At 36.0% G+C, this 23,032-nt stretch overlaps 1 protein-coding gene across 1 annotated transcript in view; it reads left to right on the forward strand.

The window, feature by feature from the left end:
* Positions 1-3,288: 3,288 nt before the first annotated feature.
* LOC149789874 (SEC14 domain and spectrin repeat-containing protein 1-B-like) overlaps positions 3,289-23,032 on the forward strand; it is a 68,043-nt gene continuing 48,299 nt past the window's right edge. Inside the window, exons 1-3 of the mRNA XM_089971923.1 lie at positions 3,289-3,419; positions 22,190-22,362; positions 22,942-23,004. Of these exons, the coding sequence (XP_089828049.1) occupies positions 22,194-22,362; positions 22,942-23,004 (232 nt within the window). The 5' untranslated portion in view covers positions 3,289-3,419; positions 22,190-22,193. The remainder of the gene's footprint in view (positions 3,420-22,189; positions 22,363-22,941; positions 23,005-23,032) is intronic.

The raw sequence follows: 23,032 nt of genomic DNA on the forward strand, positions 1-23,032 counted from the left end.
CAGGTTTCAACATGGAAAATTTGTGCGACGAATTTTGAAGGTCAAGAATCAAGTGAAAGATGTAAGAACTTGACTACGATTGACATTTTAAAATGGATCCAGAATTCCGACACATCGTCGAAAAGTTCGATGTGGTGGATATAGAATCTTTAAAGCCAGAGATAGTTTGTTTGGTGGACGGACGAATGAAGCACGCTTGCTGCACGACGTGAACAAAACAAGAATACCAAATTTAAAGAAATCGACGTGTATACCTTGTTTTCTTAGGTGCGTAAATATGCTCTATTCCCAATTGGACATCCAGAAACGTTGACATAGGGCATAGCCTTAGAACACATTCGCTAGAACAACGGTTTAATCAAATGTAAAACTTGCACCATCCTGTTTTGCACACCATCGTCATGGAAAACTGATATTTCATTATATCGTATGGTGCGATCACGTGTAATCAAAATCAGCCCTAATGCCTCTAAGACCCAGAATGCTCTTTGACAGGAACATGGGCGAATTTAAAAGTGCATCATGCTATCCATTGAGGACGCCATGTATTAACAGTGTACGAAATTTGGTATTTCCTGCGATAAAACAATACCAAAATACCAATGTGATCCATCAACGAGTATTACACTAATTCTAACTTGGCCAGATGTTGTATGATTGTATCTCTCAGCCATTGATATTGCTCCGTCGGACATTGAAACGGCATCGGAAAATAACTCACACTGGTTGCGCTGATCCGTTTATGCGGAGTTTTTCTTTTGCTCGTCTACCACATTACAGTTAGGTGTAGATCGATTTTCTAATAGATTTGCCCATTGCGGAAGCCTTGGCGGTGATCGCCAATGATCTTACTGTGCATCTTCGTTGGGCAGTCTGGTGTCTTCATTCACTGGCGACCCATTTAGCGTGAGCGACTTTCTGGATTCTTGCATGCAACGACTTTTCTGTCTTTTCCTATATTTTTGTCCAAGTCTGCGTTGTGCTCACTCCAACGTGATCCATGACCCGGTGAATTTATCAAGATACTTCGAAAACGAATTCGAAGCATTATGTAGCATTTTTGGGACTATTTGATGAATCAGTATGATACGTTCAATTTAAACAGCGATTTAATCTTTTCTGTCATGTTACGCATGCCATTGGTCGGGCAATTTAATTCCAGCATTAGTTACAGGCACGAATTCTTTCACGATGTTGCTTTATCAAACTGCAAACTTCACAGGCATTATATAATATAACACAACAATTTTCTAATGGTGAATCACTTATATTTACATACAGTAAAACTCTGGTAAACCTGTCGTTCGAACATTCGGTTCGGAAAGCCCGGGTTGGGAACCATGATCAGTAACCGCGAGGGGTTAACCCTGATAAGTGACAGTAATCTGAAATCCACCGAGTGCGCGTTGACGTTGCTGTCTCAGACCCCCGTTTTCAGAGCCCACTGGGATTCACCGCGGATGCATGGACATTTGCAAAGCGGGAAAAGTCAGTTGGCATAGAAGATTCAGTTGGTAACAATTATTAGTAACAGCGGTCTAAAATGTCAATTCTTTATCTACTCCACTGAGCTAATACGTTGTGCAAAATTAAATTAAATGAGCAGCCTTAAATCTTCCAAATATGAAATTATTTCTTATATCTCATTGTCCAGCTTTTGCATAGAGTTGCCAAGAAGCAAAGAGACTACGGTTTACTTTCAATACAAAAGATAGGTCGCACAGATTCCTTTACTGCATATATGAGATGCTACAAACACTTTAACATTGGCCTGTTCCAAAGCTGCAACACTGAGTTGACGCCACCCGCATCGGACTCAAGACGACAGCATGCTCGCTGTCTGTCTCATTTGTCTTTAATAAAAAGATACACAAGACCCATAAAAGACCATAATTAAAATAAATATTTTTAAAAAAACAACAACAAAAACCCCAAAATAAATTATTAGCAAATTAAAATATCACTAGCATCGCCCGGGCGCGAACTTTATGTTTTAACTTTCAAGATCGTGCATCCATCCCTGGTTACTGCTTTGGGCAGGGACGGATTAAGATTCTTATAGGCCCTAGGTACAGTGGGATACAAGGGTAAATGGCGCCCGAATGGACGATGAAGGCCCACAGAGGTTCTGGCGCCCCAGGACCTTTGGCGTCGTTGTTTATGGCTTCATAAGACCGCTGGCTCCCGGGGGCAACCACCCCGTCCCACTACCTTAGTACCGTACTGCCTGAGTACACATGTATACACTTTTCAGTAATATGGTGTTCGTAGTCCCTAGGTATTTACTTTTTGTAGCTTTGCGCTCGTAGGCCCTTGGCACAGTGCCTGTTGGATAATGCGTCCCTGGCTTAGGGGCTGCTAGACGTAAGCTTTCTGTTCACTATTCATTCTTGGTGGGTTATTGTCAGGACTATCGCAAATTGTCAGTATATTAGGCTTCGAGTTGCCGAGTGGACTAACGCACTCACCTTTACCGATCACTACCATCTCACCCTTGTGCGCGTGATCTGATTCTCGGGCTCAGCCAATATTGGTATGTGCGAAAGCTTGCCAGTAGCTTCCCGTGGATCGGTGGATCTTACCGATTCCCCCCACCCCCACCCCGATTCTACTTCTACCAGTTACCATGGCCGTCTTCTATCGTGCGCCGATAAATGGTTTTTAACCCATGTGAAATTAAAACGTTAAATCTGCAAGTTTGTTGATACAATCTCATGTTAGATTATAGGCCTGCCCTAATGTTGATATATTTACCTGTGTATAGTAGATAAGATTGTGGAGCATGCCCTTTACTTGAATTGAATGGAAAACAATAAGATAGTAATAGCTGCTAAAATCAAATAGTTTACATACCAACAATTTTATAATAGGACATCCTATGGCGGTGATAGGTAAAGTGAAGGCTTTTTTTAATAATCTGTATAGTCTACCAGTATGTAAGTGTGTGCAATGGGTTCAATAAGCACCGAATCCCTGCATTATATCATAATACAGTTAATATATTTATTCGTGATTAATTTCTGCGTTGGATCAATGATACCTAGCCTAACTTGTTTTCCCCAAAGTCGGTTTAATTGACAGCAGGACAGACATCTGAAAAAGTAAACGAAATTACAGAAGGGCAAGAAAATCCACAAAATAGTTAAATTCCACATAAATCTTTGAAAAAAATCGTCGATTTGCGGAATAATCTGTCACGAGAGGGAGTCTATAAATAACACAGGGCTTAATGCTTCGCGCGGTCGGTTTGGAAAGGAACAGACCGGAAACTATTCGTAAAGTAACCTGCATAGTAAAGTAAGGTGGAGTCGTGTCACTGTTAATTTCAGTTCGGTCTATCATGGATACGCATTCTCTGGGATTAATATCTTAAGAAAAGAAGATTAACTAATGGAAGTATAGCATATACAAACAAACAGGTAAGTTCTTTGTGAGAGACTTTTTTGTTGCCGTACTTCTAAAGGTGTCACTGTCAGGTGAGTGTAGGACGCTAAATTGGGTGACCTAGAGACATTTCAAGATCTAATTTATGCGTGAAAAGTAACTTCTTGTCCAGACCCTCACAAGAAGGGTGTAACATCATTATTTGCCATTTTATTCACAATAAGAGGTATTTGGTTTATCTGGTAGCAAACGTTAAAGTACTGGAAGGATTGTTATTACGGAAATACGAGATGAGACAGTGCGAATTAATCTATAGTCTGTTTCAAAAAGTACATTCTCTTTCCCACTTGATTTAGCAATAAAAAGCGTTAGAAATACACATACTCGGATATTTTAAGGTGAAAAGAATTGTATATAAATTATTATTATTATTATTATTATTATTAAAAGCTGGAAGAGGGACACACTTTTATAGGTGCAAATAATTATTTGCTTGAGACAAAAAGTCTGGCGGTCAAGAGTTTAGAAAGGTTCAGCAAATGTGGAAATGATGCAGTCTTTTGCTCAAGGTGCAGCAACCTGACGTGCATATACATTCTAGAACAAAATCACAACAATTCCAACATATTTTAAAATTATATCTTCTGACACTGAAACAGGTTGTGGTCATCCTCTTTCCTTTTTTTTTCTGACATGGGTCTACCACCAGTCATATGTCAGGAAAAAAAGTGGAGAAGAACTTGTTGGTCTGCATTGAAACGTTCTGAGAACTGATACAAATGAACTTCAGAATGTGTGACACAATATTCATATTGTTTTGAAAATGCAACCCCAGGGACACGCATTTCCCAAAAAAATGAATGACCACGTGTTCCAAATGTGAGAGACCAGTACATGTATATAGAAAACTAGCCAATGGAGATCCTGGAAAGAGGATAACTAGTGTAGTTTTGAAGACCAATTGACACCAGAAAGCTGAATGCTAAATCTATCAAATCTCTGCAAACTAATGCTACATTATGTCCATTATACTATATGAAAAAAATAATTATCTCAAGATAAAATAAAATAGCTCAAAAAAAATCACTGCTGCCCCCCCATAAATGACCAGCATATTATAGATAAATTTGCTATGTGTATTTTAATTGCTGCGTAGGTTTTAATATAAAATTTTTTTTATATTAAATTGGGTTTATTAAGCACACACTATAGCAGACCCTGTGAAAGATATTGTGCTAACAACAGAGATGTTGATAAAAATAGAAAGTGTTGGGCCTGAAGCTCACTATTCACTAGCCAGTCTAGTAATGTAACAGGTGGGGAAATGTTGAGAAAATCCCGCACTCTAGTAATGTAACGGGTGGGAAAACGTTGAGAAAATCCCACACACTAGTAATGTAACGGGTAGGGAAACGTTGAGAAAATCCCACACTCTAGTAACATAATGGGTGGGGAAACGTTGAGAAAATCCCACACTCTAGTAATGTAACAGGTGAGGAAACGTTGAGAAAATTCCATACTCAACTAATGTAACAGGTGGGGAAATGTTGAGAAAATCCCACACTCTAGTAATGTAACAGGTGGGGAAACGTTGAGAAAATCCCACACTCTAGTAATGTAACAGGTGGGGAAACGTTGAGAAAATCCCACACTCTAGTAATGTAACAGGTGGGGAAACTTTGAGAAAATCCCACACTCTAGTAATGTAACAGGTGGGGAAACGTTGAGAAAATCCCACACTCTGGTAACGTAACAGGTGGGGAAACGTTGAGAAAATCTAGTGGACATGGCAAGGTACGTAATTTTATTAAAAATCCCCAGAAAACAAGTACTCTCTTGTAGGATGATTCACAGTATTATAAAGGAATAAATGTCCATAACACATTAATATACACTAGTAAGAAAATAGAACATGTTTGTTTTTAGTTTGATTTGACCTGCTTATATTTCACAACATCCCATTTGGCCACCATGTTGGCAAATGTGACATGTGATATGTCAATAAAGGGTCATAAATATACTTATATTTGTAATAATAAAAGTTAATTCATGACAAAAACAATGAATAGTTAAGAAAATACTTTTGCAATTATTTTGTCATCAAAATTGAAATCATGATGTTAATATTATTATATTCATAGCAAGATTGCTTGGGAATTTCTGTGCATTCGTTACTGATGGAAACTACCAATATACTGGTACATTGGTATGTACCACCAGAAAAATATACAGTGGTTAACTGGTATGCTGGTAATACCATGCTGAGCTATTCTGTAGTGTGTTGCTGGTAATACCATGTTGAGCTATTCTGTAGTGTGTTGCTGGTAATACCATGCTGAGCTATTCTGTAGTGTGTTAAAAGTGCTGCTAAAGCAAATAAAAATAAAACCGCAGAGAGAATCCCTCTTCCAGGGAATTCAGTTTGTGGTCATAAATTGGTGTTCAGAATTTGATCTACAATTTTCTATATTCTGGATTCTTGGTAAAATGTATTTTCTATATGTATTATTAAATAGCTAGCTCATACTTTTAACATTGCTACCATGTTCAAGTCTGTTTTGAGTTCCTAATTTTTGCATGTACTGGTACACCGTTAAGATTGCAATTTGCATATTGCCACCAGGTACAAGTCTGCTTGAGCCCTGTATCATTGGTTGTAGTGGTACCTTGCAATACATGATTTACATAATTGGATGATAGTAAAGTTCATTGTTTGCCCTCTGATAACTGTATAGTGAAAAGCCTAACTACAGCTAACAACTCACATTCCTTGCCCAGAAGACAGCATTATAAATAGCATTCCTGGTAAAGGAACATAATTGAGCAACTGTAATTATGTTTAGGAGCAGATAGCTTTTGACTGTATAGGGGTGCACCCAACTGACACAAAAAGTATGGGTTCAAATAAATACATGATGGATCAAGATCTGTGTTGTTCATTTATTCCAAGCAGTTAGCACAGACCTGGATCTGTTCATGCACTGTTTAATACCAGATACATGTTCATTTATTCCAAGCAGTTAGCACAGACCTGGATCTGTTCATTCACTGTTATAACACCAAATACATGTATGGGTCTATATCAGCATACCTTAGTTTAATTCTGTGCTCTTTACAGTTGGGTATTGCTATAGTTGTTACATAGGTAACAATACAGTATATGGTTGAGTAGTGAAACTAAATGTGCTGTTCACTATTTATTGACTTATTTTCTATCCTTGATCTAAATTAGTATTTCTTAGCTATTTTTGATAAGCATAATGACTCAGAATGAATCTGTTTGACCTTACCTATGAAATATAGATAAAGTGATCAGCTTGGTTTTAGTAAATCAGTCCCTAGTGTCATCTAACCATTGTACTAAATTGATTCCATCTGCCTAATTATGCAGATTTGTTCAGTCATAGTGACTAGTGTATTCTTTTATTATAAACTATATGTTACATTTAATTTATTGATTTATTGTGATATACATTCATTAGGGATGAGATCCGAATGGAGTCTTGGAATTGATTTTAGGAACCTTACATTAAAAAATATTTGAACAACCATTTCTCTCTTCATTATTTTTATATTCTTTGTTCCCAGTAGCATAAACAGGGCTTGAACTTGCTATTTTTGTTTACTAATCCACATGTTCAGTATAATACATTTTTTCCTTATCATTCCCGAAGTTTACAGATCCATTGCACCTCCATATTTTTGTCTGCTTTGTGCACAAAGAGAAAAAAATATCACATCCTTTTTCCCTGTCTCAGACATACTTCAAACATTTTGATTTATTTCTCATAGGACTTTTTGTTTGACCAAATAAAAAAATATTCCTGGTTCTGGTTACATTGAAAATAAAATTAGGGTCAATAGGTTGGTACAAAAATGTTTTTCTTTTAAAAATTTTGTTTTGCTGGTCCTGATGTATTTAAATGAAAAGCAAATTAGAAAATATGGTCATTTTTGCATCCTGAATTGAATTTTGATTATAGTTATGTCTCTTTGTTAATTTTTTCCCCCGTAGCTTCGTTTTACAATTCCCCCTAGGAAATGTAAGCTTAGCAGGACAAATGTCAGGTTAGTCAGGTAACCACTGTGATTTTTATTTGGTTCTAGATCTAATCTTGATCACTTTCATAATATCACTCTTTCTTGTTATCATCTAATGTCTGACATTTCAGTGGCAAGAACTTCTCATCTATCCAGTTGTAACCTCACCATGCAGTTATTCCTTATCAACAGTGATTTTAAAATAGTATGTTGTTTGGTGGTGTTCTGCATTATTTATTATTTGGCCAATGTGGCCATTTCCAACTGACCAATGTGACCATTTCCAGTTGGCCAAGTTCTGCCACTTGCCTATCTATATAGATTGGAGTATTGTGTTGCCAGATGTCACCATTTGCGGGTGTGTCACTCCCTGATACCCTATATCATTGTATATTGTAAGTATTTAAATTAGTGCATTAGACCTGGATAACAGGCTAAATTGATTTGAGTCATCTCCATTACTTCATGCTTGGAATTTCTGCCATGGGCATTCATTTACCTTAAGTCCATGGTCTTGGCAGTTACTCATTTAATTGAATACACAGATCAATTAACCATGAAAATAAATACCATCTCGTGTTGTGTTGGATATATCTGTCAAGAGACTGGTTGTTAACTCATGATGTGACCATGCAGACCAGTGGACATTTTGATTGATCTGATGGATTTTCAGAATTTGTCTGATAATTTGACCCAAATTGTATTAGCTGATTGGTGTTAATTTTGAGTCCTGCCAAAATTGTACTATTTGACCTTTTTTCCATTAGCTATGAATCAGATAGATTTTCTTTTTCATCTTGCAATACTTCATGTGTACATTTATTTGGGAGGGTTTACCTTCTGAAAGATTTCTGTGCAATTATTTTTTTACATCTTTAGAACTTTATTTTTCATTGGTAGCATAGAATCTGATCAGATCTCCACCCACTATCCTAGTTCAAGATCTGACAGCAATTGCTTAGAGGTCATGTCATGGTGAACTGTGTTATTATTAGTAATCACTAATTGTATCAACCAGTCAGATAAAGTCTTATATCTTCGCATTTGAGAGGCTGAGGAATATGACTGCAGAGCATTAAAGTATGCTGAATGATTTGATTCACTTTAAGATTTCTCAAAGCTGCATTTCCATTGGCTAGTTTAAAGGTCACCAGGACATGACCATTACACTGTCACTGTCAGATCATGTAGGACAGTGGAGATCTGTTTTTAATCAGGTTGTGGTGGCGTATAGTCATTGTGGTACTAGCATGCTGTTAAACTCCATGATGGCATTGGTGTAATAATAATGCATAAGTAACCAAAAAAATTAAATTTCAAACTGACGTCATGAAAATAAAGAATGTCATGAACAGACATTATTGTTGTTGTTATTGTAGGATTTAACACCATTTTAGAGCACATGATAGGCTATACATGGCGACCAGTATTAATGGTGGAGGAAGAACCAGGAAAGAACCACCGACCCACGAGAAGCTACTGGCAATCTTTCTCAAATACCCACATTGGCTGAATCTGAGACTCGAACTAGCACAGACAGGTGAGGCAGCAGTGATCCATAATGGAGAGCGCTTTAGACCACTCGGCCACTCGGGTCCCCATAAACAGACATCAGAGGTTACATCACTTGTTGAGTGGTGTTAAAACAAAATTACTGCTGTTGAAATTAGCTCAGTTACATACAGATATCATGATAAGTTTAGTATAGTTTTCACACTCGAAGAATATTTTGGCTATTTTATTCAGTCAAACAGTTAACTGAGTTATCACATTGAACCTAACCATGGATTTTACATCTTATGATTGTAATGTTATACTAGCCAAAAGACCACATATATTGCTTTGTGGCACAGAAAGAAAAGATTTATTAAAATGTAAGCTGTCATTTTGGGTGAAAAGTTAAACTCCTTTGTTAGTAGTGACTTGTACCCCGTTACATAATGGACACTTCCATATTCATTGATGTTGCCTAACTTCCATATTCATTGATGTTGCCTAACTATATTGTATAATGTATACATAATGTTCAGTTGTAATAAATACAGTGTTAATTTGCTTATTACCATGCAAAAAATAAAATTAAATGCATTGTATTTTATTTATAAATATGATTTCACTTTAGCCAGAGAAAATGCACATTAAAAAGAGTTGTGTCATGAATCAGAACAAAATGCAACAGTCACAATATAGATTATTTCCACAAACTAATTGTTACTTTCTATAAATGAGACCATTATTATTATTATCATCTCCCCCCCGCACTGGTGGCCCAGTGGTTAGAGCATCTGCCTCAGATGCGGGAGGTCGTGGGTTCAGTCCCTGGTTGAGTCATACCAAAGACTTGCAAAAATGGTACTAACAGCTGCCTCGCTTGGCACTCAGCAATCAGAGGTTAGTGTTAGGACTAGTCAGCCTGGTGTCAGGATAATGTGACTGGGTGGGACATCATGCAACGTGTCTGAGGCATGATGCCCCAGTGCTGGACATCACTTTAAACTGCCACACTGCAGACATTGTAGCGATATGACTGAAAAATTGTTAAAGCTACGTTAGAAATCCAGATCACTCACACACTCTGCCCCTCCCCTCCCCTGACTGCTTCAGTGGCTTAAGTGGTTAGAATGTCCACCTCGGATATGGGAGGTCGTGGGTTCGAACTCCAGTCAGGTCATACAAAACACTTTTTTAAAATGGTACTAACAGCTGCCTTGCTCAGCACTGAACATTAAGGGGTTAATATTAGGACTGGTCGGCCTGGTGTCAGTTGTTGCAGTTGTAGGGTTTAACGCCATTTTTCAGCACATGATAGGCTATCCATGGCGGCCAGTATTAATGGTGGAGGAAGAACCCGAAAATGCCTGGAAAGAACCACCAACCCTCGAGAAGCTACTGGCAATCTTTCTCGCATACCCAAATTGGCACAATGCACAAGTCCTAGGCATCACTGTAAACTACCACACTGCAGACATCGTAGCAGTATGACTGGAAAATTGTTAAAGCTATGTCAAAAATTCAAATATCACACACACACACACACATACACACTAGCTCTACATTTTCATCGTATTAGTTTTGCTTTCAGCATTGAAAACCTTGTAAAACTTGAAGATTGGCAACCTGTGAAATGGATGGCCATTTGATTTGTCTGGTTTTATACTGGGCAGTCTGGTTTTCAGTTGGTTTAATTATTCTCTTCTTACTTAATGTGATCATTTATGCATGTGTACAAAAGAGACCAGTATTGTTTAGCTCCATCAGTGGCTACCCTACCTGTGAATATCCCATACCATACTTCAAAATATTATATAAATTGGAATGTTCTGTATACTTGGCAAAATATGTGGGATGAAAACTCAAACAATTAAAGCTACTTAACATCAACGTCATCACTGAAGAGTTAGTACCACTCACATGGATCAAATCACTGGGATGAAATTGTATTGTATTTATCTTGTATAGAACACACACAGCTGACTGATGCATACCTCATGAAGGGTGAACCTCAACCAGAGTGCATACCCTGTAGGTATACACTGACAGTTCAATACATTCATGTCAAGTGTATTGACTTTACCTTGGGAGACATGTTTTATATGTTAACTCAATAAAGGAAGATGCTGATTTAACCAATTATTCACTTAATTGTGCCTCCTCTATTTGGTTCCTTAAAGACATAATGTTAGTGGTTCAGCTGTAGTTTCCTTTGGCAGAAAAGATTCCTTCTTATGTCAATCTAAGGTAAAGTTAAGAGAAGTGTTTGGAAATGAAAGGGATTTTGCTAAATAAGTAATGAACTGACTGCAAATTCATGGGTGACAGCAAAATTCAGGCTATTAAAGCTTTTATGGTCATCCATATGAAGGTAAAATTGAAAATTATCTTTGATACAGCAAGTATATGTTTTCTGCAGGTGAAATTCATGCACACCTGTTCAGGTAGGACAGGATATAAAAACAAGAAAGACCAGATCCTTGCTTTTTTTGGAGAGTAACTTTGTACAGGTAAAGTGTTATATGAATAGTTGAAAGATATAATAAGATCAATACAACTACTTTACTGATATACTCTATAGTATATACATTAATGTAGCAGAGGAAAAGGAACCCTTTAATTGCTTGATTTTAATTTATCCAGTATCTGATGGAGGTAGGGTATGGGGTGTGGTTAAGCTACATGTACATTCAAATCAAAGTTAGATACAGTAAACCCCTGATTTATGCATATATTGCATTCCTGAGAAACCTGTTTGGGAACCCATGCTGCACATTGACATATATACATGAATGATACACATCTTAAGGTTTATTTTCTGTTTTTGTTAATATTAATTTGCATAAACTTGAGATATGGGTAAGCTTAATACACATAGATTGGATGGTATACATGTACATTGGTGAAGCAGGATGGTGAGCATATTTACTAAGGGTCTAAGCATCTTCTGGATGGGAGGCGTAGGTAATATGTAGATAGTATTCAATATTTTACATTATTCTTGTTTCCATTTCAATTTATTGTTGTGAATTAGAAAATGTTGCACCCTATTTTATTTCGAGTTTCTTTAATGTCAAGAGAAAAGGTAGACTAATGAAAGTTAGAAATCAGAACTTTGATCCAGCATAAAAATAGTTGAAACATTCATTTCTAATAAAGTTATAACTGATGTACATATAACATGTAAAAATATATTACATGAACATTGTTAGATGGTCATGGTAAGATATGTCATTGTATTTTAAAGGATAATTGATTATAAAACACAAGAAAATAGTCCTTGTCTACGACATTTACATTGTAGTCAACAGCATACGCTAAAAATAGGCCCTGTATAAGAGATTTACACTGTAGTTAATAGCATACACTAAAAATAGGCCTTATACAAGACATTTACACTATAGTTAACAGCATACACCAAAAATAGGCCTTATACAAGACATTTACACTGTAGTTAACAACATACACTAAAAATAGGCCTTATACAAGAGATTTACACTATAGTTAACAGCACACACTAAAAATAGGCCTTATACAAGAGATTTACACTGTAGTTAACAGCATACACTAAAAATAGTCCTTGTACAAAGAATTATACTGTAGTTAACAGCATACACTTGATAGAAAATGACCATGTTACACAGGATACTTTTATTGTAAACAGGAGTACTTCTGGTTTGCGGAGTAGTGGGCAACATGCACTGTACAGTAAGTGCATATTACACAGGGTAGTTGTTATAAGCCTGATCCAAGAGTACTTCTTGTTTTTGGAGTATTGGGCAACATACACTGTACAGTAAGCACACATTACACAGGGTAGTTGTTATCAGCCTGATCCAAAGGTACTTCTGGTTAGCAAGGTAGTGAGCAATATGTATCATCTACAGCAGTATTTCCCAACCTGTGGGCCATGGACCTCCTGGAGGGGGGTGGGGGACTGTGGGGTTATTCCAAGGGAGCCAAAAAGTAACAATATTAGCATGTAGGGGTCCAAAACATTTTTTGAAGTTACAAAGATGGGCCCTGAACCCAAAAAGGTCAGGGACTACTGATCTTTAAGAACATGGTAATCAGGGTAGTTGTTGTAAACAGGTCATGCCTGTTGTTGTTTCCAGTGGACATGATATACAGGGCAGTTGTAAACAGGTCATACCTGTTGTTCTGTTTCCAGTGGACATGATACACAGGGCAGTTGTAAACAGGTCATGCCTGTTGTTCTATATCCAGTGGACATGATACACAGGGCAGTTGTAAACAGGTCATGCCTGTTGTTCTGTATCCAGTGGACATGATACACAGGGAAGTTGTTGTAAACAGGGCATGCCTTTTGTGCTGTAACCAGTGGTGGGTCTAGATATTGCAATTCCACATGACTTTTGTTTCACTGTTGTCAACCATTTTATTTCAGTTATGATTGTGCCATCTGTTTATGTACTGGCTCAGGTCAATTCATCTTGGACATTTACCATTGAATAGCTAGGTCTTGTTTTTTGCACTCACTCTGTTTTCTTGCTGTTGTCACTGATGCAGTGATTGTCTGCCTCGTCCTCACTCTGCCTTCTCTACAGTTATGAGATGTCTTAATTGTTCATTTACTTTCATATTGCTGATCAGAAGTGCCTTGTCCTGCACTGCAGTTGCTAATACTTGTTTCTTTATTTAGTTTTCTAGATGTTTTCTCAACCTGCTTTTTTTTGCTTTCCCTTGCTAGATGTTAACGCATTACCTTTTGGCTGCATTCTCTTGTTTTCTATGCATTTCCTTGCAGGTAATCCTTCATTTCTTTGTTCGCTTTGAGAAGGCATTATTCCAGAAAAAAAGGCTACAAATTCATCATCTCTTTCCAAGGCTCATCTGTTTTGCCTCTGCAGTCTTTTAACAACACTTGTCAAGCAAAGACTAAGAACATTCCTGGCCCATAGGGGTAGTACTTTTTAATAATAAACTTTAGTACTATACATTAGTAGTTTTCCCCCCTAAAGACCCAAACTAGTCATTGCAAATGTAGGGTGCAGATGACACAAACATTTACTTAACTGGACTGTTATAGAAGCCATGAAATGACAGTGAGCAGTCTGTCTGCTTGTTTATGTCAAGAGCTTCTGTTTGGTTTGAAACACCAATAATTTGATAGTTTTTGGGACCCGCTGGTGACAGTTTGGTTCGAAATTATAAATTGATGAATGAAATGGCTTGGTTTTTTTGCATTTTTACATCCTTCAGAATGAAAAATAATGTTATTAAAAAATTATGATTTAGAATATTTAATGCCTGAAGGAGTAATTATAAAAATATTCAGATTCAGTGTTCATTTTACTTAAGGTAGTGTTGAAACAAAATTACTTAACAAATATTTTAAAATAATAATTTGCAATAAAATTATGGAAATACAAAACGTTTAGAGATACTTACCCTGTGGTGCAATATTTACTTGTATTTCCAGAGCAAGTGCTTGTACAAAACAGTTCTGGAACTAAAACAAGGCAACAGTATTTTCCTTTATCACTAGACAGGGGTAAAGGGATTATATAATTGGACAAAAGTTTAGGGATAATTTAACTGGACAAGGGTAAGGGGATAATTTAATTGGATATGGGTAAAGGGATAAAGCAAAAATTTAATTGGACAAGGATAAAGGGAAAATATAATTGGAAATGGGTACACATATAATTGAATAATGTTTGATTAGCATGGCACAACAGATTCCTCAAAATTAACAAATGAGCTAGAATTACACTCAAACATAGAAATAAATGACCATGTAACTGTCACTTGATCAGTACCAAAATATGAGACTAAAATGCCAAAATACAATTTTAAACATAAAAGGCAGGTATTTTCCACAAGCGAATTTGTGCACATCAGCATGCAAAACATGCAAGGAAAAGAGTATTCCATATGGGCCTGTTACTCTAGTCAGGCTGGTATGTGATCTGTCTGTACAAGGCTTCTAGGACATTTCCTTGAATGGGAGGATGGAATTATGAGCTTGGATACTTGTGTCCCAGAAGAGTTAAGCAAGGCAATATTGAAAAGTAAGTATTACATAATTAAAATTACCCCCCCCCCCATACATATTGTAATTCAAAAGAATGTGAGAAGTGACACATTCACCAACATGGTTCAGAATTTTGTGACACTATGTTTTCCAGCATTCCTTTAAATGTTACACAACTTCCTTGTAAATGGGTAGATCACTGTAAGTCATAAAACCTAAAAGGTCTTCTACCTCTCAAAATCCACTATTTCACATTATTCTGCTGTGTATTGTCTGACAGCTGTAGTTGTAGTTTTACTTTGTGTCAGGGTGGTTCACTTACGAATGTTTTATGATGACAATTTGTTCAGGTATTGAAAAGTTTTGTAGTACTGGACTGTAGACAGGCAATGCCTTCCCTGTTTATGTTGTCCTTGGACTAAATGGGATTATGGCTGATATTTGGGAGTGAAGTACCATGGTCCTGGTGCAATACCTTTCCAGTAGCTTGTTATAATACTAAGTAGTCCCTCGTTTGTCTCACATTCCATATGAGGTTCATGAATTTAGAAAATTTTGAAGTTTTGATTCACTTGAGTGATCCTGGTATAGTCTGTTTCAGTATTGTTACGGATGCTAAATTGCACAAACAATAAACAAGGAAGGGAAAGTAGCAAACATATTTCAAAGAGTATTTCATAACATGTAGTAGCTAATGGGTGATCACAAATGGGGTCAAAGCCACCTGTAAGAACAAACATGGCTTTAAGGGAGTGTCAGGCTCTGATTTTATGCCTTCTCCTATCCATCCCCACTCTCCAACTCAACCCTCCTGTGTTGAAGAGTAGTGTCATTGCTACCAGTTTAGTCATCAATTAGATATCAACTGGGAAATTTATAGAATGGAGAAAAGCTTTATCCCCATTACAACCCTTGTACTTTGTTGATAATAAATTATATTGGAGCAACATGCATGTTGTTGTGGGGTTTAACACCATTTTTCAGCACATGATAGGCTATACATGGCGGCCAGTATTAATGGTGGAGGAAGAACCCGGAATGAACCACCAACCCACAAGAAGCTACTGGCAAGCTTTCTCACATACCCACGTTGGCTGAATCCGAGACTCGATCCGGTGCAGACAGGTGAGATGGCAGTGATCCTTAATGGAGAGCTCTTTAGACCACTTGGGGCCTCGCAACATACATGTACATATATCTCTTTTCAAATGGATACTTTTCATTGTTATAAAACCAATATCTGGTGGGACTTTTAATAGCGCTAATTTATAATGGGCTCAGGTCAAATTTGGTAATTGGTTGTCAAGAAGTTTCTTTTGTTCCTTTTCCCCACAACTACTGAGTGTGAAGTGTCCTCCTAATTCATCAACTTATGTGTAGTAGCCAGGTCATTAAGGGAAATGTTTATGTTAATTATCATATCATTTGTACAATTATATTACTGGAGACTCTTCTACAGGAGACCAGTCCATTTGTAACATTATGGTATATACTGGAGACTTGTAGCACGCTGGAGACTAGTCCATTTATAACATTATGGTATACACTGGAGACTTGTATCATGCAGGAGACTAGTACAGAAAGAACAGTTTTTGTGCAAACAGATTTTGCTGTATTATATTTTACCTTTTTCTCATGAAAGGACACTTCTGTTATACTGTCACCTTTATTCAGCGGAAGAAGGGTTTCCCTCAATAAACCTCAGCTTTTGACTACTGCAGTGAAATGTGTGACTTTCTGGCAAAATCTAAACTGTAGTAAGAAACTGACCTAAGACTATAAGTGGGGATTTTTATAGTATGACTGGGTCATCATTTGGCAATAAATATAGAGCAGCTATTGGAACCAAATTTTGAACAGTCAATCAGTTACATTGGAAATTCTAATCTGTAATTTGGTGAATATTACTCAAAAAATGTCTATGAGCGGTGAATTGAAAAAACAACCTGATGAAATAATGCAGACTCTTGCAATAGAATCAGTGATCTCTGTAGTGATAGTCTGCTTCTGTGGCTTACAGTCTTTGAATCTCAATTAAAAAAGTTTGGTTTGTTGTTTTCTTTGTACATCTACTTCAGTTTTCTATATACTGGAACTTTGATTTTTGAAATCCTACAGAGTACAGTTCAATGAAGGCGAATGGTTGAGTCAACATGACATGGAAACCTTCATCCACTATAACCAGGAAGTGAGTAGTTTAAGAAAAAAATTACAATACTTAGGTACAGTTTTGAATAATGTATTTCCTTTGCTTGTCAGATGAAAAGAAAATATTGAAGTATTTAGGAAGATATTATAAATAGGAATATGTTACTAATAGATTATAATTGAATCTAATATTCATAAATCATAATACTAAAGCTAAACTGAATAATTATTGCTATTAACTTATTGCATGCTGTCTAATATTCTTATTAAGAGGTTAGTCTTGGACATATTCTGCATCCAAGTTTGCAATTTAATGATACAAGGAGTTTTCTATAATATCGATATATCATTCTTGAGAAAAGAAACGTTGACTTAATTAAAAAATAGTTTGACTTAATTAATTCAAAGATTCTTAATCTATCCAATTCATAAACGTTTGCATTCCAGGTTTGTATGTCATCAATCTTTGATTGAACATCATGTTAATAAATATTAATTCATCATGTACACCTTGTTTGTACCAGCTTCTCCTAAACCATAAGAAATGAATTGATGTTTGATTTAATGAACTGATCATTTACAACTAGAAGAGTTGACTAATGTACAATAGTTGCATATCAGCCTTTACTACGCATTGATGCCATCCCATTTGCTGTGCAATCATGCCTTTTAATGCCAGCCCATTTACTATGCAATCATGCCTTTTAATGCCATCCCATTTACTATGCAATCATGCCTTTTAATGCCATCTGATTTACTATGTAATCATGCCTTTTAATGCCATTCCATTTACTATGCAATCATGCCTTTTAATGCCATCCCATTTGCAGTGCAATCATGCATTTTAATGCCATGCCATTTACTATGCAATCATGCCTTTTAATGCCATCCCATTTACTATGCAATCATGCCTTTACGTGGGAAAACCTGCCAGTAGCTTCTCGTGGGTCCGAAGGCCTCTCTCTTTCTTTCTCTCTGGACTCATCATTTCGCTTAGTTTCTATTCCACATTAATTTCCATGAGTTGGTAGGTGAATGGCTTAGCATTCATGTGAATGGTGTAGCTAACCATATGTTTGTAATGCTCTAGTTTTATTATTAAAACCATCTATAATGTTTAAATTGTAAGTGTATATTATATTGATTAATCAGTGTGAAGAAAAATAGAAACTTAAAATAGAAAACAATCAACTTATCAATATGCAAAGGTGATTGTGAAAAGCCACAAAAGACATAGAACTACATGTGAAAAGCCACAAAAGACATAGAACTACATTTTGTAGTGGACACACTCAGGTATGTGAGGAGTTCATTCACTAGGTCCATACACAGCTGCCTGTAGGAAATCTTAACTCCGTTCAAAGGGCAAATATATGTATTTATATGTGATATAAATAAAATATATGCACAGTATGTATGTATGTATGTATGTATGTATGTATGTATGTATGTATGTATGTATGTATGTATGTATGTATCAGTGATATACCACTCATATAAATTTTTCATTAAAAGGAAACACTGCAAGCCTCGTTTATTTTTTTTTAGTGAAAAATTTATACATCTCGTGGTATATGATTGATACTATATATATATATATATATATATATATACACACACACACACACACACACACACACACGGTAATAGAACCTCAACACTCCTACATGGTGGGTAGAAATTCAGCCATGGTGTTACAACTGTTTCATTTTGAATAATCTGATCTTATGCATTGAGTGTGTAGACCTACTGAAGTGAGCAGTAATGAAGTTTGGACCATTCGTTGTATGCAGCCTTAGTGAAAATATTGTATTTTTGACCTAAGGGTGAAATATAAGCTGTATCTTTGCATGATGGAACGAATAAATTATTCATTAACTCAAATATGAAAGTCACATCCATATCATGAAATGTCAAAATAATTGGTGGAAAAGTTGTCATGTCTATGCATCCATCATATTGCTGCTTGTGAATATGTGAATTCTGTTCTGTGCTCATAATGACATTATGTAGATGAGAATTTGACCAACAGAGACCAGTGGTTTAGCTAGGCTGGTTACATTACTCCATGCAACCATACATTTTCAGGAGATGTTTTGTGAACATACTTATGACTCTTTATGCAGAAATTCACCAAAATTTGAATAAATTATTGTAGAGGTTATTTTAAAATTATCACACTCTAGAAAGTGACTGAGTTTCTTTATGCTTTATTATATGTTTATTTGTAAAACCAGTCAAAAATAATTTGTCTAAATAAATATTGGACCGCTCTGGTGATCTAGTTGTTAGAGTGTCTGCCTCAGATGTGGCAGATTTTAGGTGCTCAGCATTAATAGGTTAGTGTTAGGACTGGTTGGCCTGGTGTCAGAATAATGAAATATGAAAGTATGCAGATAAAGAATGGACTCAAAACTGTGATGATTTTTACTCGTAATTTATTTGCATCGATATTATAAATTGTATAGTGTGAAATTACTATATATATATAAAAAAACATTTTATATATATTAAAGAACAGAAACAACACAAAAATATTGACCACGATAACTTGACCAGTCCGCTTGAGAAAAAAAAAATCAGTTGGCTGTAGACTCCTGAATCCTAGATCGAACACTCTGATCTTTTGGAAGACTTTAGTAGGATAAAACCAATCCAGATTATGTTAAACATGGTTTTGTTGACTAGGCACGTAAGCATTACCCATATGCTTAAATAAAATGTGCTGGATGTTGGACATGCAGGTACAATGTACATACAGAAATTTTATCTTGCTGACCTATAAATGTGTACTCATGTTATTTGTACACATGTCTCTGTGTGCATTTGTACATCTGTGCACGTTGATGGATAGATAAGCATTTATTAATCAGTCTTCCTGAATTGTGTGAAAATAGTTAGCTTAGAAATGTGCAAGCATTGGTATGGCTTTGACTTGGAATGCCATGCATTTGCAGCTAGCAGGAAGAGTCTATTTGTAGTATTGACCAATTTCATTTTCAGAGATGGAGGAAGTACAGCCTTTTAATAGCAAAAAACATTCTTGCTCTGATTTATAGGAACCTATTATATCTGTTTTAATCTTTGAAACAATTGAATTATCTTGCATTAAAGGAAAAAAATCTTCGCAGGACTCTACCCTACCCCTGTTGAAAATTAAATGGTTGGTCCCTTATGTTAAGTTTAATGGAATTCAGACCACTCTATCAAACTGTCTGAAAATGTTGTTGCCCTGGAGCTATTGCTGCATAATGAGTGGACAAATGATCAGTTATGTGAATATTGTCAGCAGTATAATATGTGATCATTGGTTCTGTCCAGGTAAGAGCTGGCCCTGTCAGAATGACAAACCTTTTAACATGTAATGTGGACAAGAAAATACTCATAACATTTCTTTTGTAACACTCCTTTGGGAGGTGATAAAGGTTTGTAATTTGGGGTCTATAGTAAGGGACATGCAAAGAAATAAAGGATAGTACAGTAATAAAAATAGCTTTCCCCTCATTATAATGTCTTCATTTTAATGCATTTCCAGATATCACATGTTACACTAACCTGCGACTAAAATTAAACCATTGTATTTGAATTGGTCTTTCAATGTATGACCATGTGGGTTGAAAGACAAAATCTTGAAGTTTGCTATTAGATTGTTATATCCTTTTCAAAAAGCAATTATTATTTGACAAAAGAAAATGCACAAATATCATGTGAAAAATGTGATTAATTTACATAAATTAAAATTATTTGACTGGCATTTTTGTTTCACCCAGACCTATAAGCAGAACATTCTTGTCTTTTTTAAATGTGAATCAAATACTAATCTATGAATAGTTCAAAAAGAAATTTGGTGTATTAATATATTTGACCATAGAACAAGGGGTTCAGAGTTTATAAACCTGAAGTCTATAGGTGGGGATACATTGTACATAAATACATCTGTTTTGTACGCAGCCATAATTATTGAATCATTTGCATTAAAGTTTTTCCAGATGTTTTTAAATATTTTTGTTTTTTACTTTTACAAACTGATTTGAAGGATTTTCTTCATATCATGGATGATATCATAATGGAGCTAAGACAATTTGTTCATCAACATGTGTTCTCACCACCTTGATTTTCAGTTCAAGATTAGAGTCACAGCAAATTTACATAAAGGATTTTATTATCATTTTTTTTATTAGTTTATATTTCCTAAATCCTTTGTTAGATGTTTTTCATACATTTCTTGAATTATTATGAAGCAAAGAATTAATTCTGCAACATGCTGATTTGACCTTTTGAACTTGATGTAATTGGTTAGAGTGTCCACCTCAGATGCGAGAGGTCATGTGTTTGAACCCCTGCAAAGTCATACCAAAGACTTATAAAAATGGTACTAACAGCTGCCTCACTAGGCATTCAGCATTAAGAGGTTAGTGTTAGGACTGGTCAGCCTGGTGTCAGGATAATGTGACTGGGTGGGACATCATGCTACATGTCTGCGGCATGATGCCCCAGTGCTAGACATCACTATAAACTGCCACACTGCAGACATAGTAGCAATATGGCTGAAAAATTGATTAAGCTGCGTTAAAAATCAAAATCACACATGCACATGCACACACACATGCACATGCATACACACACACACACACACACACACACATTAATACATTTTAAAAATAAACTGTTTATGGTGCTTGTTTCCAAGGATGGGGGGGGACCTTGACAATCACACTATTTTGTTTAACTCGGACATGTAATGGCCTTGTTGGCCAACATGTATAAAATGACAAGATAGAATATATATTTACCTAATTGTTCTGGTCAACCTTAGCTAAATATATACATATACATTGCTATTACATATACCTAATTACTGTACCTGTTTTGCTTTTTCTCCATTGTTCTACTGCTGTTTTTTATAAGCTGCCAGTTACAAAAAGGGTAACTTTGATTCTGAGTGAAGTTTTGAGTAAATTGCATTAAGATAGAAAATTGTGGGACATTAAAAATGCATGTCCTTCCTCATTATTTATACTTTTTCTGTCAGAATCAATTGTTAATTAACAAGAATGGAAACTATCTTGAACTTTAATTTTTGAGATTAATAAACATCCTCTCATTATGCGCAATTAAATATTTCAGGAAGATGGCCTACCCAGGCCCTAATACAATGTCCTCTCCCAGCATGTCGATGCGGAGTGAGAGATCACCGCCCAATCCTCCAGCACGCATAGATCGAACTCAATCAGTCAGGAGCAGTGACAGAGGTGCTGTGTCCAATATTAACAATGCCAATGGAATGCCTGTCAGAGAAGGTAATTATTAGTATGAACCATATAGAGCAGTGTTTATCTACTTTTTATTTGATGTGACCCTAAAGTAGCCACCAGTACGACCTCCATCCCCCAGCTTATGATATGATTTCTTCTAATGATTCTTCAGGACTTCCTATGGCCTGGATGTGGGTTGCAACTTGAGGTTGGGAACCATTGGTATAGCAGAGAGTTTTTCTGTTAAAAATGCAGGAAACTGTTATGGATTAGTAATAGAGTTTGTCTTGTTATTACCTGACTTTTTTGTTATTTAAAAAGGAAACAAAGGAAGGCTTATTTGTGCATAAGCCAATGAAGGATATGAGCAGTTGTGTTCTACTTTTTAACCATTTAATCAAAATATATAATATTTGGATTAATAATATTATAGGTATATCTTGGCTGAATCTGTTATTAATTCCAGAGCCATGGCTTTTGCTTGTACGTGTATATAAGTTCTCAGAACAGTTAGCAAAATTATTAACTTATTATTGCCCCTTTTTTGTCTCTTTGCTATTAAATTTCTCATACTGGTGTTAATTATGTTTTTAATCCGTCTTTTTTTATCCAATTAACTTTCAGGCCGAGTTATGGAAGCAGCTCATATACTGGACCTTCTTAGAAAAGAAATAGTTTACCTGACAGGTGAGAACTTTTCCTTTTGGTTAATACA

This window comes from Sinohyriopsis cumingii, chromosome 10 (genome assembly GCF_028554795.1).
Source record: "Sinohyriopsis cumingii isolate HCF-2022 chromosome 10, ASM2855479v2, whole genome shotgun sequence".
NCBI classification, from domain to species: domain Eukaryota; kingdom Metazoa; phylum Mollusca; class Bivalvia; order Unionida; family Unionidae; genus Sinohyriopsis; species Sinohyriopsis cumingii.